At 43.1% G+C, this 21,631-nt stretch overlaps 1 protein-coding gene across 2 annotated transcripts in view; it reads right to left on the bottom strand.

Annotated features, from left to right (window-relative positions):
- The window catches only part of ADGRE5 (adhesion G protein-coupled receptor E5), a 45,046-nt gene extending 25,679 nt beyond the window's left edge, over positions 1 to 19,367 (bottom strand). For both annotated transcript variants that reach the window (XM_063120493.1, XM_063120492.1), the window contains exon 1: positions 19,288 to 19,367. In XM_063120493.1, the coding sequence (XP_062976563.1) occupies positions 19,288 to 19,321 (34 nt within the window). In that variant the 5' untranslated portion in view covers positions 19,322 to 19,367. The remainder of the gene's footprint in view (positions 1 to 19,287) is intronic.
- Positions 19,368 to 21,631: the final 2,264 nt, after the last annotated feature.

Genomic DNA, 21,631 nt, shown 5'->3' on the forward strand with positions numbered 1-21,631 from the left:
TCATGCTCACTGCCCAGTTAATACCAGTACGTTCATTTAATCATAGAGTTAGAAGGGGCCTTGTAGGCCAGAAACTGTTTCAATCTGATAGCCAAATTCAATTCAATTCAAATGTACCCCATCATTCCAGCTATTCATAACAGGTATTTACAGCATTTCTCCATATTTAGGTCAGGATCAAAAGAGCTACTTTTGGCACACCCATAAGCTTTGGGCATTCCCAGTGAATTTCTTTTACTTTTTCCATTTGATTACAATATTACAAACATGGTTGAGAGTCATATTAATATTAAAAGTGGCTTGCCTTGTGACATGGAGGGGGGCACAGAGATGTTCAAGTACAGGCTCAAAGCCCCATTGGGCATGTGGGACGAGTGTCCTGTTCTTTGGTCCCTAATATAGCATCAGGGTGATTATCTAGAAAAAACATGCCGACTTCCAGAGTCCATTGTTATATCAGGGTGGGTGATTTCCCCAATAGATATTTAAAGAAGCGTGGGATTTTGATAATATTTGAAAGCATGAGGCATATTTCTTTACATTATTAAAGAATAAATATAATTTTAACAGATGGCTGTGACTTTATTTTATTTTGGTGGATGTCTGTTGCATTTCTTGATTTGCCATTTATACTTTCTAACATTTGCAAATATTGTGCTAAAAAGGTATTATTTTATGTCATTGCATGTGTCATATTTTTATTCATTAATTCAATCAACGAGACATCTGCATGCACAACAGATTCTTAATTCATGCATAGACAACAACAATTTTCTTCTAGTAGAACCAATGTACAATTTGAGGTTCAATTCTACGTGCAGTTGTGGATAACCAATGTGAACACTGGTTAATTTCTAAGTGTTTTCTGGGCTCCAGGTGCCTGAAAGTCATAACTTTTCACCCAGAAGTCATCACATAAGATTACACAGTGGTTTGTGAAATGGTGCAACCTGCATTAAATCTTCTTTCTTCTGTAATATTAGTTCGCAAGTTCTGGCACCCAGCCCTGGTTCAAACTAAGTCCTGAATATGTGAATAAAAATGTTAAGTATAAACATTGCAGACATTTGCTTCACCGAGCTTGAAGGGGCAGTGCAGAGTAACAAAATCCTGCAGCAATATTAACTTAAAAGATTAGCTGAAGCAGACAGGCAGAGGCTTGTTTGAGTGGCCCCTGTAAGTCAGAACAGGATATTGGTAAGCGCAGTCTCTTCCTGTCTTCTGGAGGCTGTCTTCATGGCACTGGGTTGGTGCCACCTCCCTCTCAAACACTGCACTTTCCCTCTCCCTGGGTGGCATCGGGTAATCCCAATGCCAAGGAGGGAGCGCAGGGTTTCTGGCCAGCCATCTGGGTACTGGAGCTGCCCGTGCCCTCTTCCTGGTGAAGGTGACCAATTGTCAGTTGCCTTCTACCAGGCACTGCCCATGGATTGGCCCCAGAACGATATCAGACAGTAGAAGCACTGTACTGATGTTGCTCCGATTGAAAAAGTTGGGGTAAACCCTGACTTTTTCAAACTGCAGCATTGTGGGAAACTCCTATGGTGGCTGCAAAGCTGTGCCTGCATTGTCTAATCAATGCAGTGCAGATATACAGCCACTGCATTCAAAGCTATAATAGAGAGCTTGACACCTGCCCTCTTTTCTCTGAGCTCCCTCCTGTGCATGGCTAAAGCAGCAAATGCCTAGTGGGACTTGGCCCAAATGACCAGTGGGACTAGATCAATAAATGCCTAGTTACGAAAAATAGTGACTGACAAAATATAATATCACTGTTCTTTTTTCTTACTCTAAGGCTACAATCCTAAACCCACTTACCTGGAAGTAACTCAATGGATTGCAAATGCATATAATTGCCATGTAACTAACCAGGCAGGTTTCTGGGAGAGACATTCCTTCAGTGTTTTAAAGAAATTTCTTGCTTTTATCATGGATGGCTTTTGGTTTTTAACACCATAATGTCTCTTTATTTATTTATTTATTTATAGAGCACCATCAATGTACATGGTGCTGTACATAACAATAAAACAGCAACGCCCTGCTACATAGGCTTACATTTTAATAAAATCATAATAAAACAATAAGAAAGGGAAGGAAATGCACCAAACAGGCACAGGGGACAATAAAACTAATAATATAAAAGATTAAAATCAAGTTCTAAAAGCTTTAGAAAAAAGAAAGTTTTCAAATGAGCTTTAACAGCATCTCATCTTTTAGGGTGGTGGTGGTTAGGGTATTCCCAATTACATCTTATTTTCATTTCTTATAACTTATTTATTTGGAAGTTAAATTCTCCACACCTAGATAAAATGGAGGGATTAAAAGCAGGAAACCCCCTGGACTGATTGGCTCATAATCAATTTACATTGTGTCTTGCCTGGAGTTATATTACTATATTATCCTCAATCCTATGAACATCTACTTGGATGCAAGTCCCACTGGGTTCATACTTACCTAGAAATATGTTCTATTGAGCATCGTGGGGTGTACTTTATTTTTGATCTCATGTTATTTTTATTACTTTTGAGTCATAATCATAATTTTACCACTTCAAATCTCTTGTAATCTAAACATAATCCAGCAAAAATAAGGACATTAAATGCCCATTGATTTCAACTGTTAAGTATATCTTTTAACTTTAGTTGGATCATGACCATATTTGGTGATTCAAATGTCACATTACTTGCATATCCTTACATTCTATCAAGTTTCTGTAACATATTTTGAAAACCTCCCCTTACAATAATCATATCAACAACCTTATCGTCTTTTATCTTGTTCCTCTAGCTTCTCTTCATATTTTTTCATCACATGCAAAGCTAATCTTTTTCACTCTATCGGAGAAAGTACACATTGTCTGTTTTGGAAGGATTACTTTGCAGATTTATCTGTACAGAGATAAGTGTGCTACAGTTTTTTCTCTGTAATGGAACCCACATAAAAAAGATATGTGTAGAACAGAACTGGGCAACTTGAGGCTCTCCAGATGTTTTGACCTAACAACTCCCATAGCTAATGGTGAGGGATGATGGGAGTGAAGGCCAAAACATCTGGAGGGCCACAGGTTGCCTACCTTTGGTGTAAAGATAGGCCCTTTTCTGTGTCAAAGCATACTATTCTATATTTATTTATTATTACATTTTTATATCGCCCAATAGCCGAAGCTCTCTGGACGGTTCACAAAAATCAAAACCATGAAAAGCATAAAAGCAACCAACAATTTAAAAACATGAATACAAAATACAATATAAAAAGCACAACCAGGATTAAAGCCACACAGCAAAAATTGATATACATTTAAATTCAGGGAAACACAGCAGTGTTTCCCTGTGTTAATATACATTAAAATTCAGGGAAACACAGCAGTGTTTCCCTGTGTTAAGGATGATCAGTAAAAAAAGCATTCCACCATGTTAAAAGGTATTATTGGGGGGTGGGTCATTCTAGCATCCTAAAATGAAAAATATTTCACCAATCTTTCTGAAATGGAGTTCTGCCATAAAGAAATGCTGGTTTTACATACCCTGCGCGTTTCAAGAAGATTGGTGAAATATTGAGGGCAGGATGTCACTTTAAATGACAAAAGGGGGGGAAGCCTCTCTGTTTCAAACTGACACAGAAGTGCTTCCGGGCTGGTGACCATTTTTTTGCGCACTAAAAGCTCCGAATTGGGAGCCTAACCATGCAATCCATTAGTAGGATTGCGTTGCCCTGTCCTCCACATTGATGGAATGGCTTTTCAAAAGGCCATTCCATCAATTTTAATTAATATTTTAAAAAACCTATGTTTCCCTGTGGGGAATCTGATAAGGCAACGCATGTGCCTCAGATCAGATTCCCTGGAGGGAAGGGGGGAGAAGAAGGGAGAGTGTGGCCCGCACCCAGCCGCAAGACATCAGGTAAGTGGGAGTGGGGGTGGGGGTGGGGGTGCTTGCCTGGAGCCGCCGCTGCAGTTCGTGCAGCTGCGGCGGCGGGGCCAGGTAAGGGGCCAGGCATGAGGGGGGGCTTACCTGCTCCATCGGCGGTGGGCCTGGGTTTGAATTGAGCCCCCAGCTCTACCAGGAAGCAAGGCCGCGTGTGCGGCCTTGCTTCTGGAGGGGCCCGGGCGCTCAGTTCAAGCCCGGGCCTGCCGCTGACAGAGCAGGTAAGTGAAGTGTGTGGGGGGGTGGGCTTGCCTGGAGCCGCTGCCGCAGTTTGGGCAGCGGCGGCGGGCCCAGGTGGGACGGGGGGCTTACCTGCTCCAGCGGTGGCGGGCCTGGGTTTGAATTGAGCCCCCGGCTCCACCAGGAAGCAAGGCCGCAGGTGCCATAGAGAGTGGTTTGAATAATACATAAATTATGGCTTCTAAATATTTAGATCAGCAATCCTGGAAGTAAGCCCTTGCCAAGGGGAGAAATGTTCCATATTGACCCCTGTTGTAGGAGCAACCAACCTGTGGACTTGGATTCCCTTCTCATAACTGTATTTTCTTCCAAACGAACCTGGCGAATGTTAAATCCCCTTCCTTCCTTTCTGCTCCACTCAAGTGAATATCCAACATTCCTTCACCTCTACACTAAACAAAGCAGCAAAATTACTCTTCTAGCAAATAGCCATTTAATTAGTAACATCAGAGATTAGACAATACCTGGGGCTACCTGAATCAAACTGAACTCTTAGGACAAACGCCTTTCTTGGGGATGTTGCCCCCACTTAGAGATGCACATTCTCCTGAAGCAGAGGCATCCTTTGTCACCTCTAGTGAGTAAAGGAAATGGAAAGGTCTGCCACCAACTTCGGCAGAAGTAGCAGAGAAACCTACCACTTCCTCATAATTAGGAATGTGTAAGATTTCAAGATGAGGACGACTAGGACCAGTGGGACTAGATCAATAAGTCAGTTGAAAAAATCTCCATGGCTACTAACTAGGCCTGCCTTCTTTGGAAATTCCACAAGAGCAGTCTGAGTGGAAGACAACTTGTACCAGAGGGCCAAGGAGTTTTACTCAAGCACTGCATTAAGAAGGAGCCACATCAGGAAGTCAGTAAAAGAAAAGTCAGTCAGCACTGCTGATGGAGATGTCAAAAGACTTGCCTGGGTTGATTCAGAGATGCGGTTTGTGTCTGATTTCATACTATCAATTTGTTCTAGATGGGTTCTGTGGTCTCAGTATCTATTTGGGGAGAAACTCTAAAGTGCAGCAAAGGCAGACTCTTTGTGTAGTAAACAACACCTAGATAGTTGTTAAGGGAGTCACAAAGTTTCTTGGTACAAAGAGACCGTATCTTCCTGGAAGTTCCCAGAACTGCATGATGCAAGCAATGACACACACACACACACACGATGGTTGTTGCAGGCAGAGATTGTGACAGGGTGTGAAGGACCATGGGAACTGGACAAGCACATGTCTGGCAGGAACCTCCTCCTATAAATAATAGCCAGGAAAATTAGCATGTGGATATGCACACACTAAGGAGTCTGGTCCAGAACTGCTAGAATTGCTGTACCTCTCTCCAGTTTGCAACACCCAATTTTACTTTCAACACACTGTTAACCCTTCCAAACCACTAGATGTTCCAGAAGGGTAGCTGACTGTGTTAATCCACACCACTATGCGTGTTTGCTCAAAGCCCCCTGAAGCACAATGAGACTTACCCCCGTGTAAGTGTGTACAGTTACCGTGCAAGCCTATGCCTGATCAGAAGTTCAATGGGACTTATTCCCAAGAAACTGTGGCCTTCAAGTGTCTCTACACTAAGAGCATCATCACTTGGGGGGATATTGCGTTTCCTTACCATCGCTTCTCTGCCCCCGCGTTTGTCCCTCATTACTTCCTCATTCTGTCCTGGGTGGAAAGAGGAAGTAAACAAAGACCACGTGGTCCATTCAGGGGGTGTTTGTATCGTGCCACTTTTCCTGCACACAGCAGATCACAGCACATTCCTTCTAAAAAAAAAAAGTTGGATTAAAAGGGGTCTATTTTGTGATGGAAAAATGAGTGGCAGGAGCAGGAGGGGCACAGGAGGTGGACGTCATTGTCTAAAGGATGTGCGAACATCTGTAAATGGGCAGTAGTGAGCATACGATAAAACTCTCGTCTGATGAACCTCTAAGGGAGATTACATTGTTTAGATGGGGCTGTTGTGCTTCCAAGTTCTTGGCGCAATTGATATGAGCTGATTACACCGGAGGAGAGGGGTGACAAGGCGGAAGACCTTGCTGTTTCCCGGGGCTCTTTTAGAGGTTTGAATTGAAAGAGCGCCTTGCTCCTTTCCTGGCATTTGTGCAAAGGAGGGAAGGGGAAGTCTGCTGTACTGTTTCCTTGCAGCTCCCAGGAAAGTCAGGACTTACTTCTGAGTAGACATAAGACCCTCAGCACAGTTTTTTGGGAGTAAGCCCCACTGAACGCAATGGGACTTACTTCTGAGTAGACATTATATCCCCAGCACACTTACTTGGGAGTGATCCCCACTGAATTTAAAAGGGTTCTCTTGGTGGGGTGGGGGATCAGATCTGCCTCCCTTTGTTGTAGGGAGGCATTTTACCCTCTTCCTTGATTGCAGACATGAGAAAGTCCTTCCTTGACAAGTTCATAGCACAACCCCAGCTTTATACACTGCTGATTCCATGCCATTAGGGTTTATTCCAGCTTTTCTTTGATCTATTTTATAGCAGAATAAAGGGGGAAGCTGCAGGAGACGTCCTGACTGATGCCAACATCATTAAAAGGATCCATGAACTTCTGGGCCTGGCCAGCCACGAGCGTACTTTATTTTACTTGTGTGAAGAAATCTTGTGGTAATTAAAAAACAAACAAATAGTCTTGTGGAACCTTAGAGACAACAAATCAATTATGGCATAAGTTTTTGTGGCCTATGGATCCCATGAAAGCTTATGCCAGAATAAATATGTTACCCTTTATAGTACCACAAGATTCCTTGTTTATTTTATTGCAAGAGACCAACACAAATACACCTCTCTGGAAATTGTTACTGAGGCCTCATCTACACCAGGCAAGATATTGCACTATGAAAGTGCTATGAAAGCAGTAAATAAAAGGTAGGAGCCACACTACTGCTTTGTAGCAGTATTGAAGTGCACTGACAACTGTTGGGGCCCATTGAAACATACCATAAACCGTTTTCATACTGCTATATCCTGCTTGGTGTGGCTTCTGCCTTTTATATACTGCTTTCATAGTGCAATATCCTGCATGGTGTAGATGAGGCCTTAGTCTCAACTTAGTCTTTTTGACACAGGGCTGTAAAAATGGAATTAATAATAACTGTCACTGCTAGGCAAACAAGTTCCCCTTCCTATTTTGGCTCCTTCCTATTTTGTATGGCTAGAGACAGCCACACAGTTGGAGTGTGTAAAGCAAAAGTAGTCAGGAGGAGATTTTATAGACAGGGGATGAGGGAGAAATCTAAGGCTGCCCAGTGTCAGAGTTGGCTCAGTTTAATGGACTGCAAGTGCAAAGAATTGGTGTAACGGTTCCCAGGATGAGAGATAACGACTCTGGCACTGATGCATGTTTAATATACAAGACTAACTACGAGCATGAATGACTCTAGCCCTGCTGACTCAAAGTCCCAGTTCACTAGGAAAGAATTCAAACTTTGCTGAAGGGCACTGGGAACTACATCCATCTCTAGACCACTGCAAACTAATTAAGCCTGAGTGCTTAATTTGATGTTTAAAGTTTAAACCCAAACAACCCCATTGGTTTTTACTACTAACCTGTGTTCTCTGTGGGGCCCTGAGCATATCTTCATCAGAATTAAACTAGCTTAATTGTCATTTCTTCTCTCTGGATAATTTTAAAGACAGGGTGGGCAGGTTAGGGACCTCCAACAGAGAACAGCTGAAGATGGGTCTCAGGGCTCTTTGGGGATGCACCATGAAAATTAACTGAAGGAATTCTAGGGTGGGCATAATGAATAGCTGGGGAGGGGCTAATTAAATGTGGAGAAACAGGAGATGGATGAAAGGTTAAGAACTCCTTACTGTTTCTCAGTTCCTAGTTAGCCTATTCTCAAAGCAGGATTAACAACAAGGCCACCATGGCATGCCATTATACATTTGTATGTAATATATGGTTAGGCACAAAATATCTTCCCTCAAGGCCTATTTCCATAGCTGGAACCTATTTCCCCTTGACCAGGCGCCTCATACCCTGACCAGCCAGCTTCATCTAGGGTAACCATATGGAAAGGAGGACAGGGCTTCTGTATCTTGAAGAGTTGTATCGAAAAGGGAATTTCAGCAGGTGTCATTTGTATGCATGATGAAATGCCCTCTTCATCACAACAGTTAAAGCTGCAGGAGTCCTGCCTTCTTTTGTTTCTGGTCACTCTGGTATAGCTCGTGCAGCTTTAACTGTTGTGATGAAGAGGGAAATTCACCTGATGAAATTTCCTTTTCAATACAACTCTTAAAGATACAGGTGACCTGTCCTTCTTTTCATATGGTCACTTTAGCTTCATCATTCTTGTGCTGTCTATTCAGATTTCTGATACTGTGGAAATGGTACTCAGCTGCACTTATTTGGCTGGTAGAGCACAAAGTCTGGTTACCAAGTCTAACCATTTTAGTAGCATATAGGAAACATGTGATTTCTTTATACAGATATAGGACAAGGCTTCCCCAGTTAACATAGCACTAAACAATGTACCTGAGAAAAGTAGCTACAGCTGACAGAAAAAAAGCAAACAGAAACCACTATGTGTCATCTGAGTTCCGCCAACATGATCAGTACTGAGATATTGTGTTTGGTGCACCACAATGCAACCACTGCCATGGAGATGCTAGTGCAGCAGTAGTAGGGAGCCATATAAAAGTACTGGAGTCAGCAAGGCTTCTAGAAAGCAAAACAAAGAGGTTTTGCAAGTTGGGCAGAAGTTGTCAAAACTGGTTAACTTTAAGCTGTTCCTGAGATGATTCCACTCAGCTATGCTGAAACATGAAACTGACAAGCTTATGAAGGTAAAAGTTTTCTATTCAGCTTCACTTCAGGCTGCCAACTTTTTTCGACAGGGCTCTGGTGCCTTCACAGTTGTGTGACAAGCAGAAATCCACAACTTCCTCTGCCATATCAGCTACAAGCTGCAAAAGGTTCACCTGGTGGAGAACCACTTCAGGTCTCCTGCCCCAAAGACCCGCAAAGGATCTGAAGTCAGCCCAGAATTTAGCATTGCGTGAACATCTGCTTCACATTTTGTTTTTATGTAGTTCTTTGTTTGAAGTCCAAGTACTGAACCCAGGGCAATCTCTAATCCACTTTTCTACCTCTCCCTTAATCCTGGAAATGATACAAATGGCATGCTCTCTTTTGTGAATTTAGTGGGAACTGAGATTAATCTCATTCGTCTTCCTCATCTTCTTCCTCTTCTTTTTTGCTAGTGTTCACAATGTGATTGGAACATGCATCCACTGACAGGTGGCATGGAGAAGTCTGTTGGGCCACTCAGATGTAATGCCAAGCCATGGTTTTATGTTATGAGAATGAGCAAGCATGAGTCTCATGTTCATGCCCCCTCCTCATCCTCCTCACCCATCATGATTAGAAACTCCAGATCATAAATTGCAGGAAACTATAGCTTTGTCTTTTTCATCTAAACCAAACAAATGATGGTTTGCTCAAACTATAATCTGTATGCAAACCAGGATTGCAAAACACCATCTGAACATGGTGCATTATACTGACACATAAAGGGGAGGAAGGAACACACAAATCGAAGGCTCATTCCTGCTTGTTCTCATAAGTGTTTGAATGCCCCCTGTAACTCATTCTGAATCATCTGGAAATTGCCACTGCCACAAAGTCAATTATTTCCTGTTCTTTCATGACATCCAAAATCAATGCCTGAGGCAGCTGCCTCACTGCCTAAGGCAGGCCCAGCTGAAGGGTCACTCTATTTTTGTTCTTGTTTTGAGTCCAAAACAAAATGGGAGAGTGGTGGGTCATATGAACCCACAAGAAGAGTCACCAGGGAGGCAAGAGCCTGAAAAGAGACCACAGCTTCAGTAATACTCCCCTGACAATCAAGGGTCCAGCCAGAACTAGTTGGAAGGTTAGGGAGTGAGTCGGCTGTCCCTGCTTGCATACTTTGGAAGTGATTTAGACACAAATTAACATGATAAACCCCATGCTAGTTAGTCATTTGTGAATTTTTTTTGTGTTATTTGGAAAAAGAAATTAACAACAAATTTTAGCTGGCACACAGAACCTCTTCATTCATCCTTTTGACTCCCACTTCTCCAATCCCACCATATGCTTACAGGCCAAAAGGAACAGTTGCATAATTACTTTTGCATGCTTTTCATGTGTAAGAATGACTGTCCAGATCAGTTCAGACAACACGTTAGTCAACGCAGTATGAAAATTCCACTCAATGGTTGAGTTTTTAGGAGGTACTCCCCACACAACATGTTCTAACTTCATCGTTGTGTGACTGTGGGCTACTGTGGAGTTGAATAAAATCCACTGTGATGTTTGACTGACAGTTCCTTTGCCTTCTCTCCTCCCCCGGTCCTCGTGATGGTATCCCATCAGCCATTGCTGCAAAAAACCAACCCCGGCGGCTCTCCTAGAGTGGCACTTGCTCCTTTTTTGCCAGGGAACTCTGTAGCCAGTGGGAAAAGTCAACGCAACGGAGAACTCCATGGAGCCTGCCAAACAACATGCCACACAATGGTTCTGCAGGAACTCTCCTCTGCACAACGTGGATATTCTGTGTGGAGTGTTGTTTTTTTTAAAAAACACTCCACCATTGCATGGAGTTTTCCCTCTAGGCAACATGTTTAGAACTCCACCGTGGAGTTCTAAAACCATTTCTGACTAACGTGCTGTCCGAACTGATGCATTAAAATATTGTACGAGAAGGAACTGACCCCAAATCCTGCACTGAACTGACCCCAAGTTCTGCATTGATTCCTGCATTGAGCAGGGGGTTGGACTCAATGGCCTTATAGGCCCCTTCCAACTCTACTATTCTATGATTCTATGAAGTGAAAAGCTGCTAAAAAACTAGCCTGTGTTCTTATGCATTTTAGGGTGCACATTGTCCAGTTCGGGTCATATATGCATATCTGGGCAGGCCTGCTCATTGTGGTGGCTAGATTTTAAATTGACCTCTTTAAAATTGGGGTTCCCAATTCCCTCCTTTTAGCAGCTACAAAAGCCTGCCTACTAACAGGGACTGGCCGACGAAATCATATTATGGCAGTCCTTCTACAACTATGAAGTTGGCTGCCAGTCCAGGTCTGGGCCCGATTCAAAGTGCTGGTATTAACATTCAAAGCCCTAAACGGCTTGGGGCCAGGTTATTTGAAGGAATGCCTCCTCCCATATGTGCCTGCCCGGACCTTAAGATCATCCACAGGGGTCCTTCTCCGTGAGCCCCTGCCAAAGGAAGTGAGGCAGGTGGCCACTAGGAGGAGGGCTTTCTCTGCTGTGGCACCCCGGCTGTGGAATGAGCTCCCCAGAGGGGTTCGCTTGGCGCCTACATTCTTTTCCTTTCGTCGCCAGCTGAAGACCTTTTTATTTTCTCAGCATTTTAACACCTAATTTAACTTAAATTTAAACTCTGCTGTTTTAATTTCATATTTTAACCTATATCAATTTTTGCTGTGTGGTTTTATCCTGGTCATGCTTTTTATATTGTACTTTGTATTTGTGTTTTTAAATTGTTGGTTGTTTTATTATGCTCTTCTTGGTTTTAATTTTTGTGAACCGCCCAGAGAGCTTTGGCTATTGGGCAGTATAGAAATGAAATAAATAAATAAATAAAAATTGACCAATCATATGGATTTTTCCAATCATTAAATCTCAATGGCAATAAAAGTTTTTTTTTGCCTGCTAACTGCTGTGTGTAGAGTTATTTTACCTTAAAAATATATAGCAGCCTAGAAAGAAAGGACGGAGGGCAGCCTCCCCTCTTTTCCTTTGAACAGCAGCCTAACACACAGGTATGTGGCAGGGGAAACATTGTCCACCACTTATCTCGATGGCATTCTCCTGCAGAGTGCATCAGAGAGATCAGATGAGAAGCAGGGCCATTCCATCAGTACTGCTGAAGGACCAGCTCTCTGAACAGTTTCCAGCCGGCCATTATAAGAACTACTACTTAACTTTAAGAACTAGTGCCTGAGTTTGCTTTTTTCCTCTTCCCTCTCCATCCCCTTTTCATTTTATGTCATGTCTTTTAGATTGTAAGCCTGGGGACATTAAGTGTCTTTATTTCATTGATTGTATGCAAACTACTCTGGGAGCCTTTTTGGCTGAAGAGCAAGGTAAAAATGCTTTAGATTATAAATAAAATGAACAAACAAATGAATATGCTGGTGGGAGGGTGAAATGGAGTGGAAAATGGCAGGCAAGCAAATGGTTAAGCACCTCATCACCACCCATCATTCCTCTCCTCAGAATTTTCCCTTCCCAAAATCATGCTTGCTCGGGCTCACTCACTCATGCACTCCTTCTCTCTCTCTCTCTCTCTCTCTCTCTCTCTCTCACACACACACACACACACACACACACACACACTCACGGCTGTCAGGGCATTTCCATGAATCATATAGTTCCCCCATCCATGTGCTTCTTAGGATAAAGGATGCTCTTTTCTCACTGTGGGCTTTATTACTTGGGTAGAAGCCCCTATTGAGCACAGTGTAACTTATTTCGTGGTAAACCTGCATAAGACTTGGCTGTCCCTATCAACACAGGCAAGAAGTCCTATCTGGAGTATTTGGGTGCAAGCAGAATTCCCAGATTTACTATAACTTTCACAATCTTATTCAAATAAAGCCATTGCTTTAAAGTAGACTAGCTTGATAATGCAATAAAGGATTCAAAAGGGTGTAGACTTCCTGGTGAAAAACTTGAAAGTCGGATGAGCGTCTTGGATGGAAAACTCAATGCCTCACTTTTGGACTGTAGTACTAGCTCAGGCTCGTTGTCATTCATTTTAAACACATGTGCCACTCTTGAATTAACAATCAAACTTAGCCAATAGTAGCAAAATGAAGGGCAGAGGAAGGTCAAGTTAGCTAGAGAATCACTGCGTAACCACCTTGGCAAGGCTGATTCATTTCCTGAGCTGAGTGATGTGAAAAAAGCAGAAATAAAAGTATATGCAGAAACCTAGATGCTTCCTCCATCCGTGAGGCCTGTTTCTAGAGCAGTTTTAGAGCAGTTTTCCAAAGAAGAACCACAGCATTCAGAGGTGGAACCCCCCCGAACAAACCTGCTTCTTCACTGCATGCTGTAGAAGCCATTATAAGGCTGTACACATTATCAGGGTGCTTCTGGATGGAGAATTCATAGCGCTACCAATCAAAAGGAATTGTGCAGTAACTCTGTCCCCCCCCACCACACACACCGCTTAACGGATTTTCTGTGGTAAGGAAAAGGACGGAAGAAATGGTGGGGAAACACAGGAGGAGGGTTACAAAGAGAAAACAGTGTTGCCTGTACCTCCTGTAAAATTCTATGGGAAAGGCAGGGAGATTGCACAATTAAAGCCTCATCAGGAGGCAACTTAAGGCTCACATTAAATTGCTTTATGAATAAACAAACTCTGGAAGGCCAAAACCGGCTAAGCTGCAACAATGGCAAGCCAGAGCACTACTGGAGGTTAGTAAGAGATTGCACAATGGCCCTGTTCAGAAGACACTTTAAACCATGGCTTTAACCATAGTGAATAAAGCAAAAAGCCCAGGGAGCTTCGGCTATTGGGCGGTATAAAAATGCTAATAATAATGGTTAAATCCATGGTTTAAGGAGTCTCCTGAACACAGCCTGGCTTTCTGGCTTAACCACCACGGTTAAAGCCATGGATTAAGGGGTCTTCTGAATGGGCCCTCTGTATCACATCACTCATTCCCAGTGGAAAAAATAAATCTTTAATGGAGTTATTCCAGTTTATGCCAATTAAGTGACACTCCACTCCTAGCCATGGAGCAAGGCTCCACAAGCGTCAGGATTTACAGACAAAGAGTCTCTATTTTGACCTCCAGAAAAGTAGGCAGTGAGATGTTTAATCCCTCCAGTATGTCTGTGGCTCACATAACTATTTATCTCAATATAAAGCACCAGGATTCTGAACGGGTGGAAATTTAATTCCACTCTGTTTCTGACATACTTGCCATGGCTCGCTTGCTTGTTACACTGTGAATGATCTAAAGCGATACTGACTGGGTTCTGATGATCATAGGGGTAAAATAAGCCATTGTGGCTTCTCCCCCAGCCCTGCAAATGCTGCATGCGTGCCCACAATTTGCATAATTACCCGTGAAGCAGCACGGGTTGCTGTGTCATCCAAAACCCACCTTGGTGCATGGCAGGGTGGCTTTGTAGCATCCCCCTCGGGCGCTGCGCTGCGTTCAGATGACATGGCAACCCATGCCGCATCACAGGTAATTATGCAAATCGCAGTTGCAAGCATACCACGCCCAGAGGATGAAGCCACAATGGCTCCTTTTACCCCGTGATTGTCCAAACCCCTATAAATACTAGTATCTAAAGCAATACTATGAACCAATACTATGGATGCACTCATGGCTGAATTGAAGTGGGTATCCCCTCCAGGAAATTATGGCAGTGTCAGGGCAGCACAAGTGTTTCACACTGATGTATTGTGAAACTGATCCCTTCCCTCTTAGAACGTGTGGGAGGCTAGCAAACATTTTCTAGTCGAAGATCACCAAACTTTCCCACCCTCCTCACATTCTTAGTCATATGGATGCTGACTAGACACTGTTGTCCCAGGGCTTAAACATTCTATGTGAACAGGTGTGGGAGGCACCAATGAAGGCACTGGAAATAGCATCCCACTCTCCTACATCAGGCTTCTACTGGTAATTCCCTGCTCTTATAAATAGGCAGCTAGTAGGAAGCAATGTGGTGGTGGTACATTATGTTTCTGAGTACAGACAATGCCTACTACATGCCTACTACTTCCTATGAGCTGGCTTGAATGATCATATCACAGTTTAATAAGCCAAGATATGAACAAACCTTCCCCATGCACGCAGCCCTTTGACGTGAGCTGTGATGAAACTAGCAAGCTGCCCTAAACTTTGTTTCTTGTTTCGTACAAACCAGAAAAGTATGATTTCCAGCTTCAGAACAAATTAGGATACTAAACCAACTTCAAATCCTGGCTTGTGCCAAAGCTGGAAACCATAGTATTCCAGTTTAGTCAAGATAGGGAACTATGGTTAATTGAAGACTTCCTGGTTTGTTTGCGCTGCAAAGGGAGGAAACAAAGGGTTGCGTGCATGGGTAAAAGGCTTGTCCTTATCTCAGCTTATTAAGCTAAAGATATGTTTGTCTGAATACAGCCTATGACTCAACTATTCTGTCACAGTGGGTTACAAGAGGGCTTGCAAGGATCAGATGTACAACACCAACTCATCAAATCTCAGATGCACACACAGAACCCCAAGTCTGTGTTAAGCTGAAAGTTGAAGATATTTTCCCTTTTTGAAACAGTTATAAAATTTCTAAACCAAAGAACTTAAATCTAATAAATTTATTTTAAGACTAATAAACTTATTTTAGGCTGGAATCAGATAGACTTACACACACACGCACACACCTTTGTTGGATGTACTATGGTAGCCTGGAATAAGGCTGGTGTTAGTCTTAGATAGTCCTAGTATTACATAAACCTAATTCTCATCACCACCACCACCACCATTGTTCTGAGGAGAGTCTGGTATGGGTGGAAATTTATCCCAATGCACTGTCAAACAATGTGGGTAGGAACAGCATCCGGGTTTACTAAATGCAGTTTTTTGGGCAAGACAATGCTGATTGTTAGCCACTTCTATAGAAACTGAGCCAATGTCTGGGAACAAGGCTAGGCCTCACACTAGTGCAAGAGGTACCCAGGTTTGGAATTTTTGGTCCATGTTTTCTGCAGAGGGAAGAACATGGCTGATGTCACCATCCCACCCCCTAGATGTCACTTAACTGGCAGAACCAACTAAGGTCAAAGAATGTGAAATTCCAGTAAGTCCTCAACATGAGAAATATCAAAATACTCCTTAAAGCGGAAAATAAATTCTTCCTGGCTTGCGTCATGGGCCCCCTCAACTGTTCCAGACTAATTCCAAGACCACAGGCATTGTCCTGGGAAGAGAGTGGTGCCTAGTAGGGTCAAACGGAGGCTGGTAGGGGGGAAAAACAACACGGCTCCTGGTTTCTCTCCGTTTCTAGAAAGATACTGGGGTCTAGCAACTTTTTTTTTTTTGGCAAAGGTCCTGTGTGGTGATAAGCAGCAATTCAACACTGAAATTTTTGTAGCATAAGGATACTGTGCACAGTCCTATGAATCATTACTCAGAAATAAGTCCTGCTGTGTTCAATGGGGCTTACTTCCAAGTAAATGTGCACTGAAGTGAAATGAATCCTACACACACACTTACCCAAGAACATGCCCTGTTGAACTCAGCGGGACTTACACCTGAGTAAACATGCACAAGACTGGGCTATATCAGGATTCAAATTTATATACCACGTTCTCAGCCATAAAAAAAAAAATAGCACCCAAAGTGATGTACGGGCACAGGGATAAATTTGAGGGATAAATTTGCCTAAAAGCTGCAAATAGTTTTAATTGATTTTACTGCTTTTAAATTTTCTACTGGTTTTAGCTTGTTAATGGTTTAATATGTTTTTAATTGTGTACATTATTTGTTTTATGCTGTTTGAATTGATTTTAGCTGTACGCTGCCCTGAGATCCCAATGATATAGGGCGAGATACAAATATTTTAATAAATAAATAAACATATTCAGAAGTAAGTCCCACTGAGTTCTAAGTATATATAGGATTGCAACCTTATATAACATGCTACAAATCAGTCTTTTCAGAGAGACAGAAAAAGCAGGGTTGTAGGTTTAGCTTTTGTACTTTCTGGTTTTCTTTGCTAGGTTCAACCCCATGTCTGTTAACCAGTCCAGAGTTTTGAGCCTCATGTTTCAAATTGTATGTTAAATCTAGATTAGGAGCATTTTCTTTCTACATAATCTTATTTTTATTACAATCTTTACCTTTCAATAAAGATCTATATTTTTAAAAAAGACAGTGAATTGCCAAAAATCAAACTTGGTCAAGGTTGAAATTATCAGTATTGTTATAGCCAGGAGTGCTACATTTCTGTTTAAGTGTTATGGTTTTCAGGATCATTATAATTTATGTATTTTGAGTTGTATCCAATGGTGGCATTGCACCAGAGGAAAGTGCTTACACTCACACAAGGCAGGGCATTAAATTTCCACAGATCCTCTGATCCTACTGCAGCCGTCTGTGCCATATTCCATATTGTTCTGGAAAGTCCCTTAATTCTGAGAAGCAGCTTTTAAGCAGGCAAGGGCAGCTACAAACGATAAGATAGGGTGGCCATATGGAAAGGAGGACAGGGCTCCTCTATCTTTAACCGTTGTACAGAAAAGGGAATTTAAGCAGGTGTTATTTGTACCCATGCAGCACCTGATGAAATGCCCTCTTCTTCACAACAGTTAAAGCTGCAGGAGCTATACTAGTGACCAGATACAAGAGGGCAGGGCTCTTCCAGCTTTAACTGTTGTGATGAAGAGGGCATTTCACCATGTGTACAAATGACACCTGCTGAAATTCTCGTTTCAATACAACTGTTAAAGATACAGGCACCCTGCCCTCCTTTCCATATAGTTACCCTAGGCATGCCCAGCCTTGCACTAGTGAAACTGCTTTCCATACTCAAAGGATACAACCCTTTGAGTATGGTTAATTATCCTACTTTAAAATTATGCACAATTAACTGAAGTGTCATGTGTTTCACATCATGTTAATCACTATATCATACAATATTTCACTGTGTGATACTTTAGACCAGGTAGTTTTGACTAAAACCACTATAAAACACTTGAAGAAAGGATTCATTATGTATGTTCATTTTTTCCAGTTTTGTTCTTACCATGTTTCAGAACATATTTTCTTATTTATTAGACAAATTCCTGGAAAAGGCTATCAGTGGCTACTAGTGTTGATAGCTCTATGCTACCTCCAGTGTCTAGGTACACCAGTTGCTGAGGGACACGATGGGGGTTGTGTGCGCTCTTGCACTCAAGTTCAACTTGTGGGCTTTCCACAGGCAGCCACTGTGTTTACAGAAATGCTGGACTCTTACGTTCTTACCTGACTATGGCCATTTTCGGGGGCTTTCAGGCAAAACAGCTGACGACGAATTATAGTTGAGTCAGTGGAAGTCAGACCACCACGGGGCAGGAAGGTCAGCCGACCCCCTCACGTGTTTAAAGCATGCGGTCGGGGACCCTGAGAAGGCGCGCATGCCCAGGTACCTGCGTGGAGCGCCTCCATAGGCGGGGGAATCCTGATTGGCCCAGAATACCGAAGGGCTCCTTCTCACCGTGGAGCGAGGGGAAGGCACGACCCTGCCTCCCCCTGACCACTTCTCTCGCGTGAGTGGGAGGGAGGTTAACCCTTTCCGTCCCAGCCATTTACGGCCCTCAAAAATCACATCTCTCCACCTGGTTTCATCCCCACCCGGGACGCTTTTCCTCCTAGATATCGTATCTAAGGTTACAATAGCTAGGGACGGAGCTTTTCTCCCTAACTAGTGTGGCAGGTGGGTTGCTTGTGTTTTGGTTTTATTTTTCAGAAGCCAGAGAACCGGGAAGGAAAAGGTTAAGCAGCCTTCTCCTACCCCCGCCTACTCTGGAGCCACCCTCAGCTGCAAGTAGCGGAGTGCAACGCGCCCCTCTACCCTGTAATATGAGTTAATGATACAGCTTTGCGAGACCGATTCTTTGAAACTGTTCATGGGGGAAATCCATAGGTCATATGCTGGGCAGTTGCTGTTACCACGGAAAATCTTGATCTATTAAGATCTGAGTAGATAAAGAATCTCTTGGTTTCTGTTGTTACCGTAGAATATTATGATTTATGCGTCAAGGCGATGTACAAAAGAAGGAAAAAAGAAAGCCGGCTACAGCATTTACGTGAGCACACAAACGCAGGAATAGCAATTGAAAAAGCGTTAGAGTTGAAAAAGTGTTAGAACTTGAGAAGTTTCCTCTGACCTCTTCCCACGCTGAGGACGGGAGGAATCGCGTCCGGTACGCGCCCACGGAACCCATCGGCTTAGCGACGGATCCCCAGGTTAAAACTATCGAGCCGACGTTCAGACCGCTGGGCTGAGCCGTGCTGAGTGAGCGTGGCTTCGAAGTAATCCGAGCTAGCGGCATCCGAAGCACTGGGCAAAGCAACGCAGGGCGCGCCGCCCGAGACTTGACTTACCCAAGGCCAGAAGTAGCCGCAGAGTTGACTTCATGCTTCTGGTCAAGCGGTGGAGGCTCCCGCGAGCTGGTGTTGCGAGAGCGCCGAGCCGGGCGGAGAGAGACCGAGAGCGAGTGAGAAAGGGAAGGGCGCGCGCGGCGGCATCTACTACTCCTGTCAGGACCCGCCCAGAGAAAAAGAGAGGCAGAGAGGAAGGGCGCGGTGGGGCGGGGAAGGCAAGAAGCGGTATAACCGCTGCTCGGCTATTGGCCAAAGCCGGACATACTGAAACAAATGACAGTACTTGCCCATAGGGAAGCATAGGGAAGTATTTGCCCATAGGGATCCATGGCACAGCATCTGCCCATAGGGAAAGCGAACATGCCCATAGGGAAACATAGGACAGTATTTGCCCATAGGGTTCCATGGCACAGCACTTGCCCATAGGGAAACCATACTTGCCCATAGGGATCCATGGCACAGCACTTGCCCATAGGGAAACCGAACATGCCCATAGGGAAACCTAGGACAGCATTTGCCCATAGGGAAACCATACTTGCCCATAGGGTTCCATTTGATAACACTTGCCCATAGGGAAAGCGAACATGCCCATAGGGAAACATAGGACAGTATTTGCCCATAGGGTTCCATGGCACAGCACTTGCCCATAGGGAAACCATACTTGTCCATAGGATTCCATATGACAGCACTTGGCCATAGGGAAACCATACATGCCCATAGCACTTGCCAATAGGGAAACTTAGGACAGGGCTGTGGAATGGTAGGCTCTTTTCAGCAAATGTCGTAGCATTGTGCTAAAATAAAAGTTTTTTGGGACTTAATTTTTAATGAAATCGAAAGGTTAACAGGGCAAAAGGTTATTAACTTCCCAATACAGGTAATTACTAGTGGAAATGTACATAATTCAGCAAAGGGAACATAGGATATAGAGATAAATTTAAATGAAATATTTACAGTGCAATACTATACATGTTTTCTTAGAAGTAAGCCTGACTGAGCAATGGGACTTACTCCTATACTACTGCAATGTATAGGATTGCAGCCAAAATTAATAATGCCAACCATTTCTTTCTTTTTTTGCATCTACACCATATTTTTTAAAGATTGCCTTTAGGTTTCTGACAAATGAGTACTTGCTTTCTTCTGCTTTATATATTTTAAATATTTTATATGCAGACAAATGCCCCTGTGATGCCATCTTATAACAGTTTTCATTGTAACTAAATGTAGTTGAAAACATGAGCCCTTTCCAAATAAGGAATGATATAAAGATGGTAAAATGCTCAATTCTTCTTACAAAGAAAATTCAAACAATATTGAGATACATATGCATAAGGTGGTGGTAACTGCTCTGAATAAGGTGCTAGTATAGATGTTTGTTTAATTACTTCTGTCAGCAGCAGCGTGTATTAAAAGTCACCTCATGTCTAGTTCTGCTTCTGAGAAGTATGTTGGCTCAACGGGATCTTTCTCTGGATCCATGACAGTGGGGTATTGGTGCCATGTAGCATTCACTGTAAATGTGTTTGGAGCGTTATGTTGCAGGCAGCTGTAACAGGTTTACATATTAAACCAGAGTGCATTTTTAAAAGCTTGCTTGGTAGTTCTTGTCACCGCATTTCAGCTCCTTTGGAGTTCTTCCACAAGGACCAGAAGGCAGACGCAGAATCCAAACAGGTTTTTGAGTCTAGAAAATATGCCCAGACAACCACAAATCCTTGAGGACAGATGGTGCAATAGCAGATGATGTCAAAGAAACTTGGGGGAAGTTCTCATCCAGATGGAGTTCAAGGGCAATGTAATACTGAACTTCCTTTGTTATAGGCTCAAAGGCAGCCTTTTCCTTCTCCCCCCACCCCCTCCTCCTCCTTTAAGTGAACAACGGGAACAGTTAATCTAAGTATGTCTTAGTATGGGAAAAAATGGACCCAAAGTATAGTTGTCCCCAACACACCATGTTAAAAGACTATACATAAAAGAAACATAGGAAGCTACCTTAAACTGAGCCAAACCATTGGTCAATCCAGCTCAGTACACACTAATTGGCAAAAACAACCAAGAGTCATGGCAGAATAACAGGGGCTCTGCAGGGGTTCAGGCAGGAGTCTCTCTCAGCCCTACCTGAAGATGCGATGGTCTGAAGCTGGTCCCTTTTGCATGCAAAACATGGGCTCTACCACTGAGCTGTGGCCTCCCTATGCACAACTCAATACACACACCCTCAATGCATTTCCTTAAAAAGTAGCAGTCATGGCCCACAGGAGTTGCATCAAAGAGAGAATTTCCCCACGGTGTAGCTTCGCTTATCTGGTGCTATGGTATGAACTATGCCTGCCAGAATAAT

This window comes from Elgaria multicarinata, chromosome 3 (assembly GCF_023053635.1).
Source record: "Elgaria multicarinata webbii isolate HBS135686 ecotype San Diego chromosome 3, rElgMul1.1.pri, whole genome shotgun sequence".
NCBI lineage: Eukaryota > Metazoa > Chordata > Lepidosauria > Squamata > Anguidae > Elgaria > Elgaria multicarinata.